The sequence below is a fragment of the Rhinatrema bivittatum genome, chromosome 2, assembly GCF_901001135.1.
Source record: "Rhinatrema bivittatum chromosome 2, aRhiBiv1.1, whole genome shotgun sequence".
Taxonomy (NCBI): domain Eukaryota; kingdom Metazoa; phylum Chordata; class Amphibia; order Gymnophiona; family Rhinatrematidae; genus Rhinatrema; species Rhinatrema bivittatum.
This window is the reverse complement of record NC_042616.1, coordinates 509,229,525-509,251,660: the sequence shown is the minus strand read 5'-3', so window position 1 is coordinate 509,251,660 and position 22,136 is coordinate 509,229,525. Positions and strand designations below refer to the sequence as shown.

The 22,136-nt window shown below is 40.1% G+C and overlaps 1 protein-coding gene across 2 annotated transcripts in view; it reads right to left on the bottom strand.

Annotated features, from left to right (window-relative positions):
* The window catches only part of GMPR (guanosine monophosphate reductase), a 178,862-nt gene that overhangs the window by 111,280 nt on the left and 45,446 nt on the right, over window positions 1–22,136 (bottom strand). For both annotated transcript variants that reach the window (XM_029590695.1, XM_029590696.1), the window contains exon 6: window positions 5,158–5,264. In XM_029590695.1, coding sequence (XP_029446555.1) covers window positions 5,158–5,264 — 107 coding nt within the window. The remainder of the gene's footprint in view (window positions 1–5,157; window positions 5,265–22,136) is intronic.

The following is a 22,136-nucleotide window of genomic DNA, read 5'->3' as shown; positions in this document are numbered from 1 at the left end:
CCAATCGATATGATATTGTAAGCTGAAAAGATGTGTTATCACTTAAAGTTAAAAATGCTGAAAAAATGTATATATAAATGTGTAAAAATATTGAGCTAAAGTTGAAAAAATGTACATTCATGTATTTATAAATTAGGTCACGTCCATATTAAATATAGTGAAAGAAGATTGCAATAACTATGCATCAATTGCCTTCTAATAAAATAAAAGGGGCTCGTGACAACGCCTACTATTTAAAATACTTGAAGAGGCTGGTATGTATTAAGTTCAACATATAGCTTTCTAATGCAAAAGTAGAGCGTGGAAATGTAGCATTAGATGCCGAGTCAGAATCAATATCGGCATTTGAAGATCTTTTGCACATAATAAACTTATTGGATATAGGTCAATTTATCAAATAGCTTGCTTCATAGAATATAAACGATTGATTCTTTGATATGTCAAGTATCAACTGGATTATATTCAATAGTGGTTCGTATAATAATTTAAATAATTGAGCAATTAGTGGTGGAAAAATAATGAATACAAAAAATCAAATAGAGTGTAAATACAAAGTATCTGATCGAGTATTAAATTATTAAATAAAAAATTTAATTCAATTATATCAATTGTGACTATAAGTGTGTTGTTTAATATTATCTTATTATTAATCCATGATTGCTTGTGTAGCGATTGTATAGCGGTGTATTGGACATATGAAAAAAATTTTTGTATGGCTTCTGTTTTTAAAAAATAAGTGAATGTGTGAGTGCAAAACAATTCGGAATTATGTTACTTTAATTAAATTTAATGAGACCGTAGTATATATAAAAAAAACTGGACTCGCCGATGCTAACTATGACTTGACATTAGCGGTTTGAATTTGTTAAGTAAGCGACAAGTAGAATCGGCATTCATGCAAGGAGATCCAAATTTAAAAATGTACCAGCCTTTTTAGATAACTTTAGTAGCATGTGTCGCTAAGAGCCTCCTTATATTCCCCAATAAAGAATTTAGTAACACACCAATATTCATCTCTTCACTATATGATCCTCTTTGAGATTGTTGTTTAATAAATGCGTTCATTGATGCGTCCATACTCACAAGCATAATTACACACAGCTACAATCTAGACTGCCTTCCTTTCTAATTTAATACATTCACACACATAAATTGTTTGTTTAAGATTCAATACACGATTTATAATAGTGGTTTGGAATAGATGCAATTTCTTTATTTTTATTCTTTATATTTTTAATAGTTTTGACGTTTTTGCAGCATTATTTCACTTTCAATCACATGCACACCCTTAATCTATCACTCAATTAAAGTAACATAATTCCGAATTGTTTTGCACTCACACATTCACTTATTTTTTAAAAACAGAAGCCATACAAAAATTTTTTTCATATGTCCAATACACCGCTATACAATCGCTACACAAGCAATCATGGATTAATAATAAGATAATATTAAACAACACACTTATAGTCACAATTGATATAATTGAATTAAATTTTTTATTTAATAATTTAATACTCGATCAGATACTTTGTATTTACACTCTATTTGATTTTTTGTATTCATTATTTTTCCACCACTAATTGCTCAATTATTTAAATTATTATACGAACCACTATTGAATATAATCCAGTTGATACTTGACATATCAAAGAATCAATCGTTTATATTCTATGAAGCAAGCTATTTGATAAATTGACCTATATCCAATAAGTTTATTATGTGCAAAAGATCTTCAAATGCCGATATTGATTCTGACTCGGCATCTAATGCTACATTTCCACGCTCTACTTTTGCATTAGAAAGCTATATGTTGAACTTAATACATACCAGCCTCTTCAAGTATTTTAAATAGTAGGCGTTGTCACGAGCCCCTTTTATTTTATTAGAAGGCAATTGATGCATAGTTATTGCAATCTTCTTTCACTATATTTAATATGGACGTGACCTAATTTATAAATACATGAATGTACATTTTTTCAACTTTAGCTCAATATTTTTACACATTTATATATACATTTTTTCAGCATTTTTAACTTTAAGTGATAACACATCTTTTCAGCTTACAATATCATATCGATTGGTTTTGATGTTGATCAATACATCCTGGTTTTAATAGAGTCAAATCACAATAGTGGTTCCGAAAGATATATTAATTCTAGCCATTTATCGCATGGTTGTTACTATAGCATTAATATACTACATATACATTTATAGCTATTATTTTCACAATTCAATCAAGCTTTCAACATTCAATTACATATATTTTTTATAATTGTTAGATCAATCGTTTACAAAATCAATTTTTGTTCTATATGCTTTTATTATTATTAGGTTATTGGATTTAGCAAAAACAATTTCTTGAACATTTCATTAGTAACAAGATATCGATATCAATGTCCTAGATATTTATGCCATCCTTTTTCAATCATTACAGACCAGATAATGCAGTTGGTCGCATAGTTCTCAATGTGACCTTTCGTATACAGTTATCCCAATTGTGAATTAGAGAGAATATAAGGTAACTATTAATAATTCTTCTCTTAAATTTTACTGTATTTGTTATACAAACCGTGAGTTTTTAGAATATAAACATACAAAAAAAATTTTTTTAAAATATAAGTATTTTCTAGTTTCATTATGTTTTAAACGTTATGTATTTTTATGCGCTTTTTATATGTCACCATTCTAACATATTTAATAAGTTTTTTTAAAAAATAAGGATTCTTTTGGATTTATACTATCAGTGTGTTTGAAATATTTATATATATATTTATTTATGTTGTAGCCCCTGAGGCAGCCGTTTTCAAACGGCGAAACTCGGCCTGAGTCGGGCAAATCTTTGTGTCTCCGCTTCAATAAAGGATTTCATAAGACATCAGGCATCTATCTTCTTTTTTCATCCTGACGGCTTTCATAGATCGCCTTCCTTCGTGCTTTTTGTCTCATCCTAATCCTACAGTCTCTTTCACCTGGAAAGAACTGCTCCCTGACTGATCTGAAAACCTTCCTGCCTCCCACCCTGCTCATGCGATAATTTTGATTTCAGCCCAAGTGATTTTACTCAGGACCTAATGCTAATGGATCTCCTCACATGAATGATTGTTGTAACATGGAGACACCATCGGTTCCTGCATTTTTTTTGTTTTCTATTTGTTTTATTATAGCACAGACTAAGGGCCTTAGTGAATCAGACAGTAAAAGACAAACTTAAATCTCACTTAATGAGAATTCTTTGTGCAGTGCTTTATTTATTTATTTAGAGGATTTTATATACCGATGAACGTTGGGAACATCTCATCGGTTTACAAGAAACAACGTGTAGCAAACTGCGCTTTACAGAGAAACTTGAACCAAATATACAATAAACAACGAGAACATAATATTTCTAACAGATAGATTCCTCAATTAAATTTTCCATCCCCTTACATTTAGCTATGGAAATCTATGTTCCCCAGCTGCCTGAAAAGATCACCCCTAGCGCCTTCTTGACAGCGTGCACCCGAGAGAGGTCCGCTGTTGTCGGCTGTCTGCCGGTTAGGAAAACGTAAACTGAATTTATCAGCCTCCCATTTTCCTAACCGGCACACATCCACAAGTTAGGAAAATAGACACTGATAAATTCAGTGTCCATTTTCTGAACCTAACTGCCGGCACCATGCCTGACCTGCCCTAAGCTCCCTCCCCCTGAAGGAGCTTAAGGCAGGTCAGAAGGAGTGAGTAAATCAATATTAAATTGTGGGGCACTTAATATTAATTTATTCAATCCTTCACTTATTGCTGTTTGGTCTGTTCGCTGTTTGGTCCTTTCACTGACATGTGACAGTAAACAGACCAATCGTCAATTGATCCCTTCACTGTCACATGTCAGTGAAAGGACCAATCACCTTTCAGAAGGCTGTCCTGAAAAGGGATTGGTCCTTTCCACTGACAAATGTCAGTGAAAAGGACCAATGGGCAATAAGTGAAGGAGTGAATAAATTAATATTAAGGACCCAACATTTTAATTTTGATTTATTCACTCCTTCTGACCTGCCCTAAGCTCCCTCAGGGGGAGGGAGTTTAGGGTAGGTCAGACATGGCTCATGCTGTTAAGGAAGGAGAAGATTTTGTTTCCTAACTCTCTTTTGTTCCTAACTCTTTTTTGTTCCTCGTGACAATATTAAGTTGGAGGAAGTACAGAAAAGCAGTATTTTCTACTTTTCTGTACAATTTTTTGGGGTGCTCAGAAATTAACGCCTGCTCCAGGCAGGCGTTAATTTCTGAGTGCAAAAATATGTGTATTGTACACACATTTTTTTTTTTTTACATCGAGAGTGAATAACTAATAGCCTCATTCACATGAATTTGCATGTGATGAGTGCTATTAATTTCCCAGTGCGTTGGACGCGTATTGTGGAGGCGCTAATCCCCTTATTGAATAAGGGGATTTGGTTGCGCCTCCACAACCTGCGTTGAACTGTGAGTTAAACAGTGCGCTTGGCTGAGCGCACTGTATTGCATCGGCCCCTTTGAATCTTAGAAAATTTGTACACACAACTTAAAGACTGGAGCTCCTTGTGCCAAAGAGAAAACTGTTTAAATTGATTACATTGTAATGAGTCCCTCTAGTGGTGAAAATGGTTGCTCAGTGTCAGTAAGAAAAGAGTTATTATAAAATACTTGATCATTATTCTAACCCTTCCTTTTGGCTTAGTCCTGCTACAGTCTGCAGGAGAGAGCATTTCTGGTTCTTGCCGTAGGTGGAACATTTAATCACAGTGGTGCTAACTGTGGATTTAATTCTCCTGAGCTAAGATATTCAGCCTCTTGTTCTAGAAAGCTCCAGAACTAAGCTTGACTCAAAAGGTGAAAGTTAATGATGAATTACGCATCTGAAAACCTCTTGTCTGTGTGTTTGATGTTTGGCACTTGTTACAAATACTGGAGGAGGAACATGTAAGCAGTAATGCACTCTTTCACTTGGCCAGATGTGGTAACTATAGAATAAAGATAATAGAAAATATATTCCTTGGCCAATAAGGATGGGAGAGAAATGGGGGGGGGGGGGGGGGGGGGGGTGAGACCCTTATTTCAGCTGATCATTATTGTCCCTGCCTTTAGGTAAATGGTTCCAGTTCTAGCCGGGATACAATACCTCGCAGTGTGTGCACTTACAGATATTATGTGTCCTTTCAGGCCATGCGCTGAGTCAGCACACTCAATCACCGCACTCAACTGAGGGTAGCCAACTCCTGTCTTGAGCCGAGTAGTGCACACCGAGCCTGCCAAACAAAAAACAAACAAGGCCACCTTAAACACCTATCACCAATATTCCACAGCCAACCTTAGATAACAGCTCAAATTCGGAAAAAATTCAAATAATTTGTTGAGGACATTTGTAATTATATGTCTGTCTGAGATGGGCTGAAAAATCATGATCCATTCCTAGACCTCACCTACAGTCCTATGATTTCCCCACAATTGTGAATTTTGCCAGTTTCTCCCTGATTTCCAGGGTATTCTTATGTTGATTTACAATAACAATTCAATACGCTCTGCTGGTGAGAAAATCCCTGCTTTCTAAGCAGGATATAAAATTGTGATGCTAGATAGTGACCATGTCCTCTTTCTAGGATATAAATACCATACCATTCATATGGGCTCAAAAAACATATAAAAGTCTTCATTTGAGCAATCATTTAGAAAACCTCCAAGATTGATTGCACGCATGTCTGTGTCTTTAGAACTTTAAAGCTTGCTCTGGAATGAGGCAACAAATCATCTCTGGCCAATCAGGTATGATCAATGTCAGTCGGTTGTTTTCTCAGTGGTTCATGACATCACAAAAACTCCCCATACACTATAGAAGCCTAAAACAGTCCTATTAGGAGCTCATTTAACTCCCTTTTAGACAAAATGACTTTAGTTCATAAGATAGGAGGGATAATTTAAATAGTGTGTCTGAGTCAGCACATATGTGCGTAAGTAGGTGTACAGAAAGTTATAAGAATTTTTTTATAAACTGCATGGTGCCTATTGTACAATTTTAAAATATGTGTATCTGTGTCCTCAAACTTAGAGACATATATTCAAAAGCATGCAAGCACTTTTTATGCACGGAAAAATGATGTGAGTACTTTCCACATGTAACATTTTTGCTTCCGGAAATGAAAGGACATTGGTAAAATGGCTCTGTGGACCAGGAAGCCAAATTTCATGGTTAGAAATGTGCACCGGCTTGCACACATCATTGCCAACAACGGGGGTGAGCTGTTCTCATTTGTAGAGTCAGGTGAAACTAGAAGAGGATGTCCAGCCCTGCATGGCCCTCCAGAGGAGGCCTTTTAATGGCAGGGCCTCCTACCCACAGAAGGTAAGAGCCTTCAAAGAAATAGACACTGAAAATACTTTGTATTCACATGGGAACCTTTTAGTAGCAACTAAGTTGGCAAGTTGGATGCTTTTCTACCTGGGAATGGTAGAGTACAGAGAAAGTGGACAAAAAGCCAGTCTGGGATAAGGCACGATCTGGCAGGTGGTCACACTCTGGCAGGCAGTTGAGAGATATCCTTAGCAGTAGAGACAGTAAACCTGGCCAGAATACAGGTGCAAGATGGTTCTTTTCTGCATCCATCTACTAAGAGGGAGATTATTGAGATGCTGTGTGGCTCAGCTAGTTAGCTGGATAACATTATTCAGATAACCCAGCCTGTATATTCAACTGTGAGGCTATCCTAAAGTTAGCCGGATAAGTTTATCTGGCCAACTTTACGACAAATCTATGGGCTGACCAGAATTAGCTGGATAAATTATCCAATTAACTCTGGACATTGGAGTTAGCTGGATGACTTATCTGGCTAACTCAGCTCCTCCATGGAATGCCCTTATCCTGCCCACCACTTATCCAACTAAAAACGTATTCAGATAAGTACTTATCCAGTAAGTGGTGGCTGCTGATCCCCGGCAGATATTCAGCCACTGCCACTTAGCCGGATAAGTCCACACTTATCTGGATAAGTAATGCTGAATATCGCCTTCCATGTGACTATATGGCAGCTAAAAGTGTGGTGGGTATATGGAACGGGCTCCCAAGTGAATGGCTTCACTCACAAATGCTACTTGAGCTCCACAAAGCAGGGGAGAAGCACAGAGATTCCACAGGTGCCAAGAATACAAGATAAGTTCCACAGCTACTGGGGGTCTAGAGCTAAAAGAAAATGTGGAACACACTGGATGGGTCTTATGCTCCACATCGAATATTACTCCATATCTTCATATCTTTCTGTCTTAACAGAATGAGGGCCTGAAGGAGGAGGCCTGGGAACTCCAGCACCTTGAGAGGGGATTGGCTGCAGGAAAGGCAGGAGCAGGCCAGAGGTGATTACACCTAAGTCACATCCAGGAGGTTTCGCAGTTGTCTGGGTACGTGTAGCTTTGATGACATAGCCACTAATAGCCATCTAGGTGTCTCACCTCTGCACGAGGCTGTATCTTTAGTTCTCACTCTAGGAACAGTCATTGAACTGACAGCATACAGATATGCCAGCATTAAGGGGAATGGAGGGAAATACTCAACGTGATGTTAATTGATAGGGTTTCAGAGAGGCAGGGCTTCTCTATAGACTATATTCAGCCCATTTATCCAGCTAAGTTTAGTACTGTACACACAATCAATTTATATGTTTTCTCTTAATACACTGCCACTCTGTGGTTGTATTGTTGAACTTATTTTCTCTGCAGGCATTTAACCTTTGCTCTATTAGGTCATCACAAGGGGTGGTACTATTTTATTTTTCGTTTTTGTTTCGGGTAGGGTTGTTTTGGTGCCCATTTCGTGGCTACAGTGGGTTGGGGGGTTTTTTTTTTTCCATTTTACCAGTATTTCATTGTTTCTATGCAGTAAAGAGAGTTACTGCGCAGAAATCACAGTATGCGCGTAGTAACACTCATTACTGCAACAGAAACAATGATCTCACGCTGCCGGTCTGGCCATCTATTCTCCCTCTCCACTATGATTCTTAAAATGTCCCTCCTCTGCCTCACTCCAGCCACCCCCCTTCCCCACCCTGGCTGATACCTTCCCACTCTGTTACAAAGGGCCGGTGTAATAAGACCCACGGTGAAACAGGCACTAGTTGTCAGTGTGGGTTTCTTCACCACGTGTGGAATAAGCTGGTGCCTCCACAGGATGTAAAACAAAAAAAAAACCAGTAATGCAAATGATTTGTGTGCACATATCTGCACATAGAAATCAGCACACAGCCCCATGTAATAAGCTGCTGCATCCGCACCGAAAATCCATGTACAATGCACGCATAATTATGAGTGTGTTTTTTGGGTTGATGGTTGTCTCCCCTTTTTAATATAAGAGGAATTATTGATCCTGGAATAGGAAGACATATTTTTCTAATCGATGGGTGATAATTCACACCAAATGGCAGCAACAATAGCAGCTCTTTGTAAGAGCGGCAAAAGCAGCACCTGCAGAGGCAGAGAGGGTGACCAGGATAGGAAGCAGTAGAAAAGCGAGTGCATGGTCCTAAATCAATAGCAGTTCCATAAAGAATGTCAGCGTCGTTGCTCATCACTGCTGTATGTGGAGATGGTCAAAGAGCCTCTGCACTTCCTTCTGGAACTGACGGATTTCATGCCTGCAAGTCTCATTTCTTCGCAGACGCCTCTCCCTCCCTGACTCTGCCTTTGCCTGGCCTGGCTTCGCTCATCACTGCTGTTTGTGGAGACGGAAATTGCGTTCTTGCACCTTTCTCCAGCACCAATGCCGATATGGACTGACAACATTCCCTGTTATAGAAAATACTCTTTCACTTGGCACACTAGTAGGTGGGCAGGAAAAGAAGTGTTGAGCTACTTTGGCAAGGTTGGGCCAGACTAAAGCCTTGTGTGTCCCATATGCCAAGGGATCTGTGGCCATGTTCTCAATTGGCTCAGACAAGTAACGCTTGACTGAAATTTCTGAAAGCTTCTCCTGAGGGTAGTATTCATTAGGGATGTGCATTCTTCAGGTCATTTGTTTCATGTAATCTGAGACTAAGTGTTAAGTCTGGTATTTTAAATTGAAGAAAGAGGAAGGACATGAGAGGAAAAGCAAACTCAGCTCAGAGTTCTTACTTCCCAAATCCAGGCAGAGTCCCAAGCCTGGCTCTGAACATAGCAAGTCAATATATTTAATGTAGCCAAAAGGAAGAATAGTTGCCCAGCCTTGTGGTTCTGCTACAAGTCTGAGAATTGGAGGAAAGGGGAAAAAGCCACATGCTTGAGGAGGTGTCCTTTCTGCACATGTTGAGGTTTCTAGGGGTGTTAAGGCAGTAGGCTGGTTACAGGTTAGACAGGATAATTATGAGGTTCATGCTGAGAATCCTTAACTACCGGTACTTCTTTATACTGTGATAGGATTGATCTCTTCCAGGTACCAGTGTGCAGAACACTCCAGCCAGTAGACAAGAGTGTGCTTCTCACATCCCACCAGCATGACAGAAAATTACATGTAGGCAACTTTATTAAGCACAAAGAAATGCAACACAGTGTTCAGAAGCAGCTGTAATGTCCCTTAACCCTTATGAAACTGTACACTGCTGCTGCTGCTGCTGGATAATTGTTTGGGCATTAAACTATCTGCTCCTCAGACCAAGCCCAGCTATACCTTTATTCTTGGAAATTAAATCTGCACTTACTTGGGCAGCATGATGCAGGAATTTGGAGTAAATATTAAGTACCCATGAGTTTGTTTTCTCTTCTATTCAAATTAGGAAAACTCAGCTCCTCAGTTAAAGGAGGTCTTTCCTCCCAGCAATGCTAAGTGCACAGGATCTTGGTTCTTACTACAAAGCAAACAACCTGCTTTTCCAGAACAACAGATTAGGGCCAGGAATCACCGCAGTCCACAGGGAGTCTGACCCTTTAGGTAATTCCTATTGAGGGAGCCCATATCCTATTCTTATCGTTTCTTAATGCCTTAGTCAATTTGCAATCCTGATAAGTAGCAAAGAATATAGATGGTTAAGTGGTGCTGCTTAGTGTGTAAAAACGAAAAAGAAAAAGTCCTAGAGGCCCAATCACTACCCCCCCCCCCTTGAGCTAAAAATCATGGGTCTTGCTAGGCCAAGCCACCCCCCCCCCCAAACCCTCTCTGACAGGAGTTAAAGTCCACAAGTGGAAGAGGTCTGGGACTGGCCTTCCCCCCATCCCCCTTTCCCCCTAATTTTTCCCAAATTGCTTTATCCTTCCAACCCAGCCCTCCTCCTCCCACCCTCCCATTATCATGAAAATCTTGATCTTTAGCCAGGATCCTGGTGTGCAATATACAGTCTACACCACACGGTGTGAGAGTTTTAATGTTTTAGTGCATTAACCACAGATACACAAACACTTCCAAATCTCACATACTCTATATTTGGCAGTTGATTATACATAGTTTTAAAAACAATTGAATAATCCTCATGGTTTACCCAAATTCCACTTAGGATGCCTATATATATATATATATATATATATATATATATATATATATATTGATTTTCAAGCTGAAAAGGTTTATAGTTAATTAGTTTGGTATTTACTAATTTGTGACAAAGGTGGTTTTCCCACTTTTTGCTGGTTATATTATTGATGTGGCGCATCTGCTCCTTTATATATTATTTGATTGGTTCAGTCCTGAAATGTGACACCTGATTGCTGAATTATATTACTGACAAAATAGATGTTGAGGTTGATTGCCATTCACAAACTGTCTCATTTCTTTCAGCTAACTAACTTCTACCATCAGGTGGCCCAATTATTGCCATCATATTGGAAGATCACAAGGGTCTGGTGCTTTGGACAACATTAACAATCAACAGTTCTAGTTCTAAAATGCAAAGCTCCATTTGGAAGCAATCCACCACATTGCTTTGAGATACCTGACAACATGCCAGATTGTGTAATATATAAGCATGGCATACAATTGGCAGCACATATCTTACTACTACAAGCAGCCACATCTTAGGAACTATTTCAATTTGCACTATCCAAGTGTTCTAATATGTAATGTACTTAAATTCCAAAGCAAGATGCATTTTCAATAATGGCCCTGATAATTAGCAATTCAAACAATCGTTCTGAGGTAGTGGTCTTATATTCTTTGTACATATAACATACTTTATGCAATTATTATTAGGACAAAAAGGGTCTACACAACACAGAAATATACCTTATGTATTTATATGGTACTACGCCTGAGCTAATAATGGCTATGACTTCAGATAATACACACATTTAAAACAGTAAGAGAGATATGTGCAGTAGTTTTGTTGCCAGATGATGTGGTTAGTGCAATTAGTATAGCTGTGTTTTAAAAAGGATTGGATAAGTTCTTGGACGAGAAGTCTATTACTTGCTATTAATTGAGTTGACTTAGAAAATAGCCACTGCTATTACTAGCAACGGTAACATGGACTAGACTTAGTTTTTGGGTACTTGTCAGGTTCTTATGGCCTGAATTGGCCACTGTTGGAAACAGGATGCTGGGCTTGATGGACCCTTGGTCTGACCCAGTATGGCATGTTCTTATGTTCTCATCTTACATTATGGCACACTGTAGACGCAGAAGTGAGGAATATATGTACATAAATGTATGAAAAGTGTATGCATTCACTTTACCCTGCATTTTATAAAAGCACACATGTATAATTAATGTTCCAAACACTTCCCCACATTTGTGTATAATTTACTGCAATTTATGCACAGATGCATGTAAATATTTTAGATCTATGTGTTGACCCATTGCCCAGTATGGGCACAGTGGCAACCAGGAGGGGGTGATTAGCTTCAAGAGCCTGATTTTCTGTCGGAAGAAGTAGCCATGCTGGTCAATGAAGTCCTGAAGGCCAGATCCATTTATGAGGCCAAACATCCACTAAAGTGAATGCCTATCAGAAAGAAAAAATCTGACAAGTTATGGTGAACAAGCTGAACCATTTTCCATATCTACAATATAGAGGATCTATAAAAAATGGAAGGATCTCCTCACGAAGGCCAAAGAAAAACAGGCTGCAATGCACGACAAAGGTCCTTCATTTCAGCTCTTTTCTGCCATCGAACAGAAGGTTTTGACCACCATGGATGAAGCAACAGTGTCAGGTATCAGCCAATGTGATACTGCCTGCTCAGAAGGCACACAAGGTCAATTCAACTTGGTGCCATTAAGGCTTTCTTGCTATACATATGTACCATGCATGTGTGCTTTCCCTCATATGAGTAAGACTGTCCTTATCTATAGCTATCCAAAGTTTGTCTGCTATATAGCAGACTGGACAAAGTAACCTGCTCCTGCAGATGGAGAAAAGGTCAGTCCTTCAGAGAGGCCGTTCTGTAGTCACGCAGGTGTACAAGAAGCATATGGAAACGCCTGGCCTGTCATCAGCAGAGCAGGCAACACACACAGAGGGAGATGCCAACACAGAGGCTGGAGGTGAAGGACAGCCAGCAGATGCTAGAATGGAGAAGAATGAGTAGGTGGAGTTGCAACTAGAGGATGAATCCCTGATGTCCTTTGAAGATCCACAGTCACCTCAGCTTTCCGCAGAGGATGAGCAAGATGCCACCTTTTCATAGAGTGCTGAAGAGCCAATACAGCCTCCTATAGCTGCCCCAGAGGTGCCATTAAATGCCTTTGAGGAGAGGATGATGGCACAAACTGGGAGGATAGCCAACCTACTAAACTGCATGCAGGGAGAGCTCCACTGTATTGGGATGTGCTGGAGCGCATCCTACAGAGGATGGTTTCTGTTGCGTCCGTCGGTCTTCAACAGCTTCGCCCCGCCTACCTCTCTCTACTCTCGGCTCCTCCCGCTCACCTTGGACTGATGGCCGCCACGGCGTCTGCTTGCCATTCTCTCCGGCATCCCCGGACCGGCTTTGGTGCTGCCTCCCGCCATTCTCTTTCAAGGTAACTCTAGGGCGTGCACGCGCACACCGCCCTCATCTTTAACTCTACGTTGGCGCGAACCTCAGGGGCGTTCCCCTGTTCTGACGTCACGACTTCCGGGTATATCTGGCTACAGTATTTGCTAACTCGTTGAGTTAGCAACAGGAAGTCTTACAGATGGGATTCGCTCTCTGTTCCTAAGCTACTCTGCCACTCCAGCGCTATCTGGAACTACTACCCTTCAGGGTCTCTAACGAGGTACCTGCTCCTCGGGGGCCTCTTTGCTTCTTTCAGGTGCTATCAGGAAACCGGTACTCGCTCCTCGAGGGCCTGCTCTCCCTGTCTCGGAGCTTCTCCTATTTCTACATTGGGACTCTGAATGTTATTGTGTGCTCATAACTCTCAGTCTCTTTCCACTACAGCACTGCCTTGCAGAGGATCCGCTGTTCCAGCATTCTGTGTGAGACGCGCCAGGCCCTACAACCACTACTCACTACTGCCACCTCTGGTGGACATTCAAACTGTTTAATAAAAGATTCAAATCTGTGTTTGTGTGTCCAGAGTCTAGCCTATCACTGTGGTCCCTCACGGGACTGCCCCCCCGTGGCCGTGGTCAGCTGCCACAGTGTCCAAGGACCCACCCAAACACCATTAACCATAACAGGTTTCTGGGCTGTCTTATGGCTCTCTCCTCTCCCATCACCATGCCACAGCTGTGCAAGAAGCCTTGCCAGCTATGGCTCTTACTTCAAGCTCTTCCCTCTCAGAGGGCAGTGCCAGCTCAGACTGCACCCTGCTGAAACTCACCTGAGGGAACCACTGGCAGCGAAAAGCAGGGGGTGGCCATGCAAATAAGCATATCTGGGGAAAAAAAATATATATATAGATAAAGAAAGAGAGAGAGAGAAAGAGCTCTTAGAACATATCATGTAAATAAATATTTACTTACTTTAAAAGTGTCTCTGCATCATCCATGTATTCCTTATATAGACAGCCTGGTCATAGGCATGGCAGCGCACATCTTCAAGCACTCTTTCTGTTTCTGCCTGCTTTTCCTCCTCTTCGGTATCAGTGGGCTGTGGCCCTTAGGAGGAGACAGGTTATGGGACTTTGCTAGATTACGGAGCATGCAGTAGGCTAAGAAAATGTCACAGGACCTAAGGGAGATGCCTGCTCTGCAGCCCCACTGTTTCTCCAGGGATGTAACGTGGCTTCTGAGTATGCCAAAAGTCCTCTCTATGATCCCCCTAGCAAGCCCCGAGAGTGCAGCACTCCTCTGCTGCACTCTCGGGGCTTGCTAGGGGGATCAGAGCCAGGTTTTGTGGAGATACTCTATCACCTGTGGGGAAGAAGGCAGAGAAGAATAGTATTAGAGAGGCAAGTGTGGAGTGCACTGTTGCTGGGCCTCAGTGAGGCAGGAGTGAGCCTCCTCGTGCAGAGCTGCAAGGCCTGTTTGAAACTGAATGAAAAAAAAAAAAGAGCAATGGTTGTTAGAGACTGGTTGTTGTATGAGCTGCATATATACCGAGAAGTCATTCCCTGGTGATGTCACCATGCTTAAAGTGCTCATGAAGGCCTGGCTATGACAGAAAATAGGCATTATGGCAGGAGCCACAAAACCTAAGTATGACTTCTGGCATTGCAGACCACCTGCATGTTGAGAGAGTGGAAGACCCTGCGGTTTCTGTAGCTGGCTTCACTCCCAGTAGGTGTCCTGATTACCCCCAAAATTGATGGAAAATGATCAATGTTGTAAAATTCAGACACCTTTTGCTGCTGGTGCTATCAATAGGAAAAAAAAAACGTATATTAATTTGCACTCCTGATTTGCTCTTAAATACAGAGTGAGACAGATGAGGGGTCTGGAAGTTGCCAGGGCAAAAAAAAAAGCCAGGGCTATAGGGACTTTGAGGTAGATTTACAAGGTGTGACCTCTTTGTGTTGAAGATCCACCTCCACCTGCTGGCAGGGGTATAAAATGGTTTCCTTATTAAACCTAAACCAGCAAACCACTCGCTCCTCAGAAAGGACCATGGTTAACTCCTTTTCTGTTGTCTCTCCTTCTACTGACGCAAATTCCACAAAATCCACACATTTATAGCTCTCACTGCAGTACCCGACAGCACCAGCAGTGCACCCTCACCCACCTCAGCACACTCTCTCCCACCACCACTAAAGAAAGGCCCCACCCTCACAAATATCAGTCACATAACTCTCTTCAAATGCAGACACACAGACATTGAAACAAAGAAAGCAGACACAACCTGAGGTAGACTGAGTGACAAACTGTCAAACACACAAGAAATCATAGAAAAAGCAAGAAAAAAACCAAAACAAAACTGCACATAGATAATTATTAACAGACAAAACCATTCCAACAAATCAACTGCCAACACTCCAACTCCCATCAATCTCCAGTCTCCAGCACGAACTCCATCGCTGCTGCAAGCACCGGCTCCCAAAAGACAAGTGAGGTTTAAATTCTGCGGCTTAAATAGCGGCTGTAAAAGTGTGCGCGCATGTCTGATGACATTTGCATGCGCTCCGTTTATAAGATATGTAAATATGCGCATCCAGACCCTGCCCCGGAATGCCCTCCTTGTACACACACACACACATATTTCCGTGTTGCTGCGGCAGAACATGCACACCCCCACTCTTTTGAAAATTTGCTTACCACACATACAAGTTACTTACGCATGTATATTGCGCAAACGCCTCATGCACACCTTTGAAAGTTATCCCCACAAAGTTAAATCTCCATGTTTACTCAAGAGGTGAAAGTTACCCATAACCAAAACAAATAAGGAAAGCTTGTAGAGGTATGGCTCTGGGAATATTTTCCATCGGTAGATTGGTAGAAGGAGTATGGTGTGTGGTCATGGAGGACATGTGGTGGCGTTGTTGGGGGGGGGGGGGGGCTTAGGAAGTGTGGATATTGGGGACGTAGGTGAGTTGGGTAGGAGTGTATTATATGTGGGAGTGGCTGGGGTTGTGCAGGGGGATGTGTGTGGTTGCAAGCATGGTGGGTGAAGCCGTGTGTGGGTAATGGGTTTACGTGGGGGTGAGGCTGTGAAAGTGTATGAGTTATGGGTTTGTGTGTGGTGTATTTGTGGTGGGCACGTAAGAATGTGTGTGGTGAATGAGGGTAGTTGGACAGGTGAGTGGAGGTATGCAGGAATAGGAATGTGTGGCTTTGTGGGGGATATGTGAGTAGGGGAGTGCGAGTGTAGTAGAGTGTGGGTTGTGGTTTTTCATGAAGGGTGAGTGTGTGTGTAGTGTAGGGTAAGAGATGTGTGTTTGTGGTGTATATGGAGGATGTGTATGTGGGTGGTAGGTGAATGGGGTGTAAGAGGAGTTGGTATGGTAGGTGTGACTGTGGGTATGTATGTTGATGTAGGAATGTATGGGTTGTAGGTTTACATGGAGGTGTGTAGGTGGGAATATGTTCTTTGTGAGGGAGTAAGGGGTGTATGTGTGTGGGTGACAGATGAGCAGCGTATATGGGGAGTTGGGGCAGGAGTGTATGTATGGAGGTGTGAGGTAGTGGGTTTCAGAATTTGTATGAGGTTGTGTGTGCGTGTGACTTTGGAAATGTGGGGAAAGCTTTGAAAGTACCTTCTGGTGCCTTCTAATCATCAGCTGCTTTAGTTATTTTCCCTGTCTCTCTGCCTCTGTTGCTCTGTGTCAGTGCTGGATGGTTTTGTGTGTGTGTGTGGGTGGGGGGGAGGACATTTGTAATGGAGCACTGATCAGCATTTTAACAGCTTCTAACAGTTTCACGTTGAAAGCAATGGAGTTTCTTTCAAAGGCTCAACTCTCAGAAAATATCAGATATTTTTGGTTTTCAAACTCGTCAGATATTCATATTTTCTTTATGCATGCCAAATTTCGTGAATTACGATCCCTTTTATCGAGAGTTAGTGCCTATGAATGGATAGACAGACATCGATCCCTTTTATATAATTCTTTACAGTATTCTGTGTGTTGGAAACTGTAACAAGGTTTTACCGTTCCATCACAAATGTCTGTGCCCACACAAAAAGCAGGTGCAAAGTACACACATAAATGTTAAACACATTTTCAAGTAGCAATAGTTCCCTGGAAATGGGAGTGGTGTTGCAGGATTGGAAAGAAGTGGTGGTGGTCCCGCTTCACAAGAGTGGTATCAGAGAGGAGGCTGGAAGCTACAACGGTGGTGGGAAAATTAATGGAGACGTTGCTAAAGGAAAGGATAATGAACTATTTAATTAGATGTTTTTATTTTATCTGATGTTATTCTAATATTTGTAAACCGTTTTGGTCAAATTATTATTTGTGAAAGACAGTATAGAAATCTTTTAAAATAAATAAATAAACTATCTACTATATGATGGGTTGCTGGACCTGAGGCAGCATGGATTCACCTGGGGAAGTTCCTTTCAAACAAATCTGATTGATTTCTTTTTATTGGTGGGACTAGAGAACTGGATCGAAGAAGAGCGCTCAATGTGATCTATTTGGATTTCAGCAAAGCTTTGATTCGGTCCCACATAGGAGGCTTGTGAAGAAGATGAGAAACTTGGGAATGAGCACCAGGGTGGTGGCATGCGTTACAAACTGGTTGATTGATAGGAGACAGCATCTAATGGTAAATGGAACCTACCTCTCAAGAGAGATCGCTGGTAAGTGGAGTGCCACAGTGATCTGTTTTGGGACTTGTTCTGTTCAATATCTTTGTAAGTGACATTGTAGAAGGGATCAAAGGTAAAGTTTGTCTGTTTGCAGATGATAGTAAGATCGGCAAAAGAGTAGACATGCCTGAAGGAACAGAGAGAATGAAAAGTTATTTAAGAAATCTTTAAGAGTGGTTGAAGATTTGGCAGCTGGGATTCAATGCCAAGAAGTGCAGAGTCATGCATCTGGTGTGTGGTAATCCAAAATGTGATGGAGGGTGATAGACTGATGTGCATGGACTGAGAGAGGGATCTTGGGGTAATAGTGTTTTGGTAATCCGAAGATGGCGCAACAATGTGACAAGGTGATAGCTAAAGCCAGAAGAATGCTGGGCTGCATAGAGAGAGGAATAGCCAGTAAGAAAAATGAGGTGATAATGCCCTTGTACAGGTCCCTTGGTGAGGCTTCACCTGGAGTATTAAATTTAGTTCTGGAGTCCGTTTCTCAAGATGGATAGAATGGAGGCAGTCCAGAGAAAGGCAACCAAAATGGTGTGGGTGTCTGTATTGGAAGACCTTTGAGGAAAGGCTGAAGGATCTGAACATGTATACCTGGAAGAGAGGCGGTTCAAGGAAGATGTGATACAGACTTTCAGATGATACCCGACAGGTTTTATTAATGTACGAATTTCAAACCTTTTCCATTGGAAAGAAAACAATAGAATTAGGGGCCACGAAAAGAAACTCCAGGGGGGACAACTGAGAACCAATGTCAGGAAATATTTCTTCATGGAAAGGGTGGTGGATGCTTGGAATGCCCTTTCAGAAAATATGGTGAAGATGAAAGCAGTCAAAGAATTCAAAGGGGCATGGAATAAACACTTTGGATCTCTAAATTTTAGAGGACAGAAATGAGAAAAGCATGCAGGGGAGTAACTTAACTTGCTGGTCTGGCGGTTATTATTATTATTAAAATTATTATTATTACAATTTTATATGCCACTTGTAAAGCATGTTAACCATGCAGGGATACATTTAAAAAAACAAAAGAGAATAAAAAAGATAAACACAGTCAAGGGGAATATAATAAAACTAAATTAATATTACAATCAATCAAAAACAGTTTTTAATACAATTACCTAAAATAAACCAAAAGAGACATAATATACACATCGATGATAAAAAAAAAATTCATTAACAGGAAGATGTTATTACCTATTTACAAGCTAAAATTGTTTGCAGGGAGGTATTAAATGCCTGTTTAAAAAGTAAAGCTTTAACTGCCTTCTTGAACTTAGTATAGTTAGCCTCAGCATTAATTTCCAGTGGCAAGGCGTTCCACAGCATAGGAGCCTGATAACTGAAAGAAGAATCTCTAGTAGATTCTAAACGAATCACAGAAGATGAAGGTAAAAAAGTAGCTCATCTGAGGAGAACGAGGAGAACACGTTGTGGTATAAGGAGATAAAAGTTCAGCCAGATATAACGGAAACCCAGTATGTAAAGCTCAAAAAGTTAGACATAGAACTTTAAAATCAATATGATAATTAATCGGAAGCCAGTGTAATTGTATTAAAATAGGAGATATGTAATCATATTTCTTGAGACCAAAAATCAGTCTAGCTAATGTATTCTGAAGTAGTTATAATCTTTTTGTTTGATAGTTAGGTAGACCTAACAACAAGGAATTACAATAATTCTGGATGTTATAAATGCATGTATTAAAGTATTCATATCATGAAGCTCCGGAAGATACCATAACCGACGAATATATCTAAGATAAAAGAAGGCTTTCTGAACAGAGGAAATTTGATGAGCCATGGAAAGTTGAGAGTTCAAAACCACACTCAAAGTGGATACAGTAATTTTTAAGAGAATATAAGTACCAGCCATAATAGGAATCAGAGAAGGAATAGAGGATCTGAGATTAAAACTAAAGTGCCTCAGATTTTTCAGGATTCACTCACAGATGGTAATCAAATAACCAAGAAGCAAATGAATCTAAACAAGAATTTAGAACACTAAGATCAAAATTAGAGTGAGTTTTAACAAATAAGTTAATCTGAATGTCGTCAGCATAAAATGAAGGCCGACACCCATGTTCTTGAATAAGAGTAGCCAACGGTGAAATGAAAATATTAAACAAAGGAGGAGAACGTATAGAGCCTTGAAGGCCTTCTATTGACAGACGTCTGATATCAGATATTTCAGTATCCCAATACACACAAAATGAATGATCCATGAAATAAGATGTAAACCAATTTAAAACTCCATCCACAAGACCAATTTCTCCCAAGCGATTTATCAGCAAGGACTGATTGATGGTATTAAAATCTGCACTCATACAAAAAATGCAGTAATTGCAGCATCACCTAATTCAAAGTGAAGTCTGATATCAAGGGTTACTGAAAGCAATGTCAGCTCCATACTATGGTTAGAACGGAAACCAGACTGATTAGGATGTAACACATTTGTCTTAATAACAAAGTCATTAAGTTGATTAAAAACTACTTTCTCAATAATTTTAGACAATATTGGTAAATTGGCAATTGGTCTACAATTTGCCCAAATGTTCAGGCCTAGAGAATATTTTTTTTAGAATCGGTTTAACTCTTGCAATTTTCAGTTGATTAGGAAAACAACTACTAGATAATGATTTATTGACAATTTGAGAAATCTGCTCAGAAAGAGAAAGAGATGGTTCCAACAATAACTTGGAAGGAAAAAGGTCTGAGACTGAAGTAGTGAGATGGAGGCTCTTCAAAAGGAGACTAACACCCACACTACTGATTTCATTTAATAAGGAGAATTTCGAAGCAGAACAACTAACAACTGGTAGAGAATTAGTAGAAAAGTAATTGCACAAATTCTCCACTTTTTCTGAGAAGAATAAAGCAAATGAGTTTGCTGAAAGATTAGAATTCACAGACAGAGCTAACAATGATTGATTAGCCAATTTGTTTACTAACAACTGCTTTGTGTGGTTTTCAGCAGAACGAATACTATTGGAAAATATTTCTTCTTTGCCATGAGAACCTCAGAAAAATAATGCCTGTTTGCTTCTGAACATCTCCTCTTATTATCCGAAGACTTATTGTTTTGCCAATTCCATTTGTAATAGTGTGCTTGTCTTTTTAACATCCTCAGACCTTGATGGTTACATGGGTGAGAAGAAACAAAACTAAATGTTTGCTGTTTAAGAGGAGCAGATCTATCAATTGCAATTGTTAAAACACTATTCCAAATATCTACTTGTTCTTTGATAGATAACGAAGAAAAGTTATCAGCAAAGGAATCCAAATTGTCTACCAATGAATCCATATCTAAAATGTTGAGATCTCTATATAGATATTAATTAGAGTTATACAATGGCACTGGGACAATTTCAGTATGACAAAATAAGATTAAACAGTGATAAGTCCAAGGATACTTAACAGGGTAAAGAGAACCACTCAACAAAGAGGAGTCATTCAATGAAAAAATATTACATCTACCCTTAGCAGAAGGCATGGAAATTATTACCCTTAGCCAATTACTACCCTTAACCAATAAGCCTTGATGCTTTTATTAGAACTGCAGCATTGTTCCCCGCTTAGACGGCCAGAGGATAGAAATGCAGAATAGCATGCAGGGGGGTAACTTGCTGGTACAGCAGTTACTACCCTTAATAGATGTTCCCCGATTGGATGGTGGGGGGAAAAGAGGAATTGGATTCAGACAACAACCAAGAGGGCCCTGACTTCTATCGTCTGGGATACTGATTCGCAAACAAAAGGGAAAAAGCACAGGACTGCTTCTATGGCCAAGTCCATAAGAAAAGCACATCAAGCAACACTTTCTGAATTTTCAAGAAATCTCATCACCCAGTAAAAAAATGTTACTTGATGAAATTTTTATGGGTATCATAGGGTTTGGGGATAACTGCAAAGAGCGACAGTAACTACCTTTAAGAGAAATATGAGCATAACTTGCACAGAGTGGCAGTTACCACCTTAAGCTTGCTGAGCAGACTGGATGGACCAGTTAAAGCGTTTCTGCTGTCTTTTCTATGTTTCTATGTTTCTATTTTCTTGGGAAGTTTACCTTTGAAAATTTACTGAAAATTATGCTGGCAGAAAATTTCCCATGTACTTTGCACCTGTGTAGGTTACTCAAAATTTCCCCCACAATCCTTCAGGCGAGGTCTCGCTAATGGCCTGTAAAGAAGCATTATTGCCTCCTTTTTCTACTGGCTCTACTGCTTCCTACATACGCTAGTATTTCTCTGGCTCTGGCCATCGCTATGTCGCACTATTTCACTGCCTTGAAATCATCAAACATGATCATCCCAAGATCTCTCTGCTGTTGGTGTACCAGTATGTCATCCCAATTATTTATTGCGCCTTTGGATTTCTGCACCTCAAAAAGGCATGATTTTGCACTTTGTAGCACTGAACGTTAGCTGCTAAGCACTGGACCATTCCTCAAGCTTTCTTAGATCGCTTATTATGTCTGCCAATCTGCAAAAAAAAAGTAAACTTTACTCACCAACCCCTCTTAATTATCACTCACAAAGCTTTTGAATAGAACCAACCCTA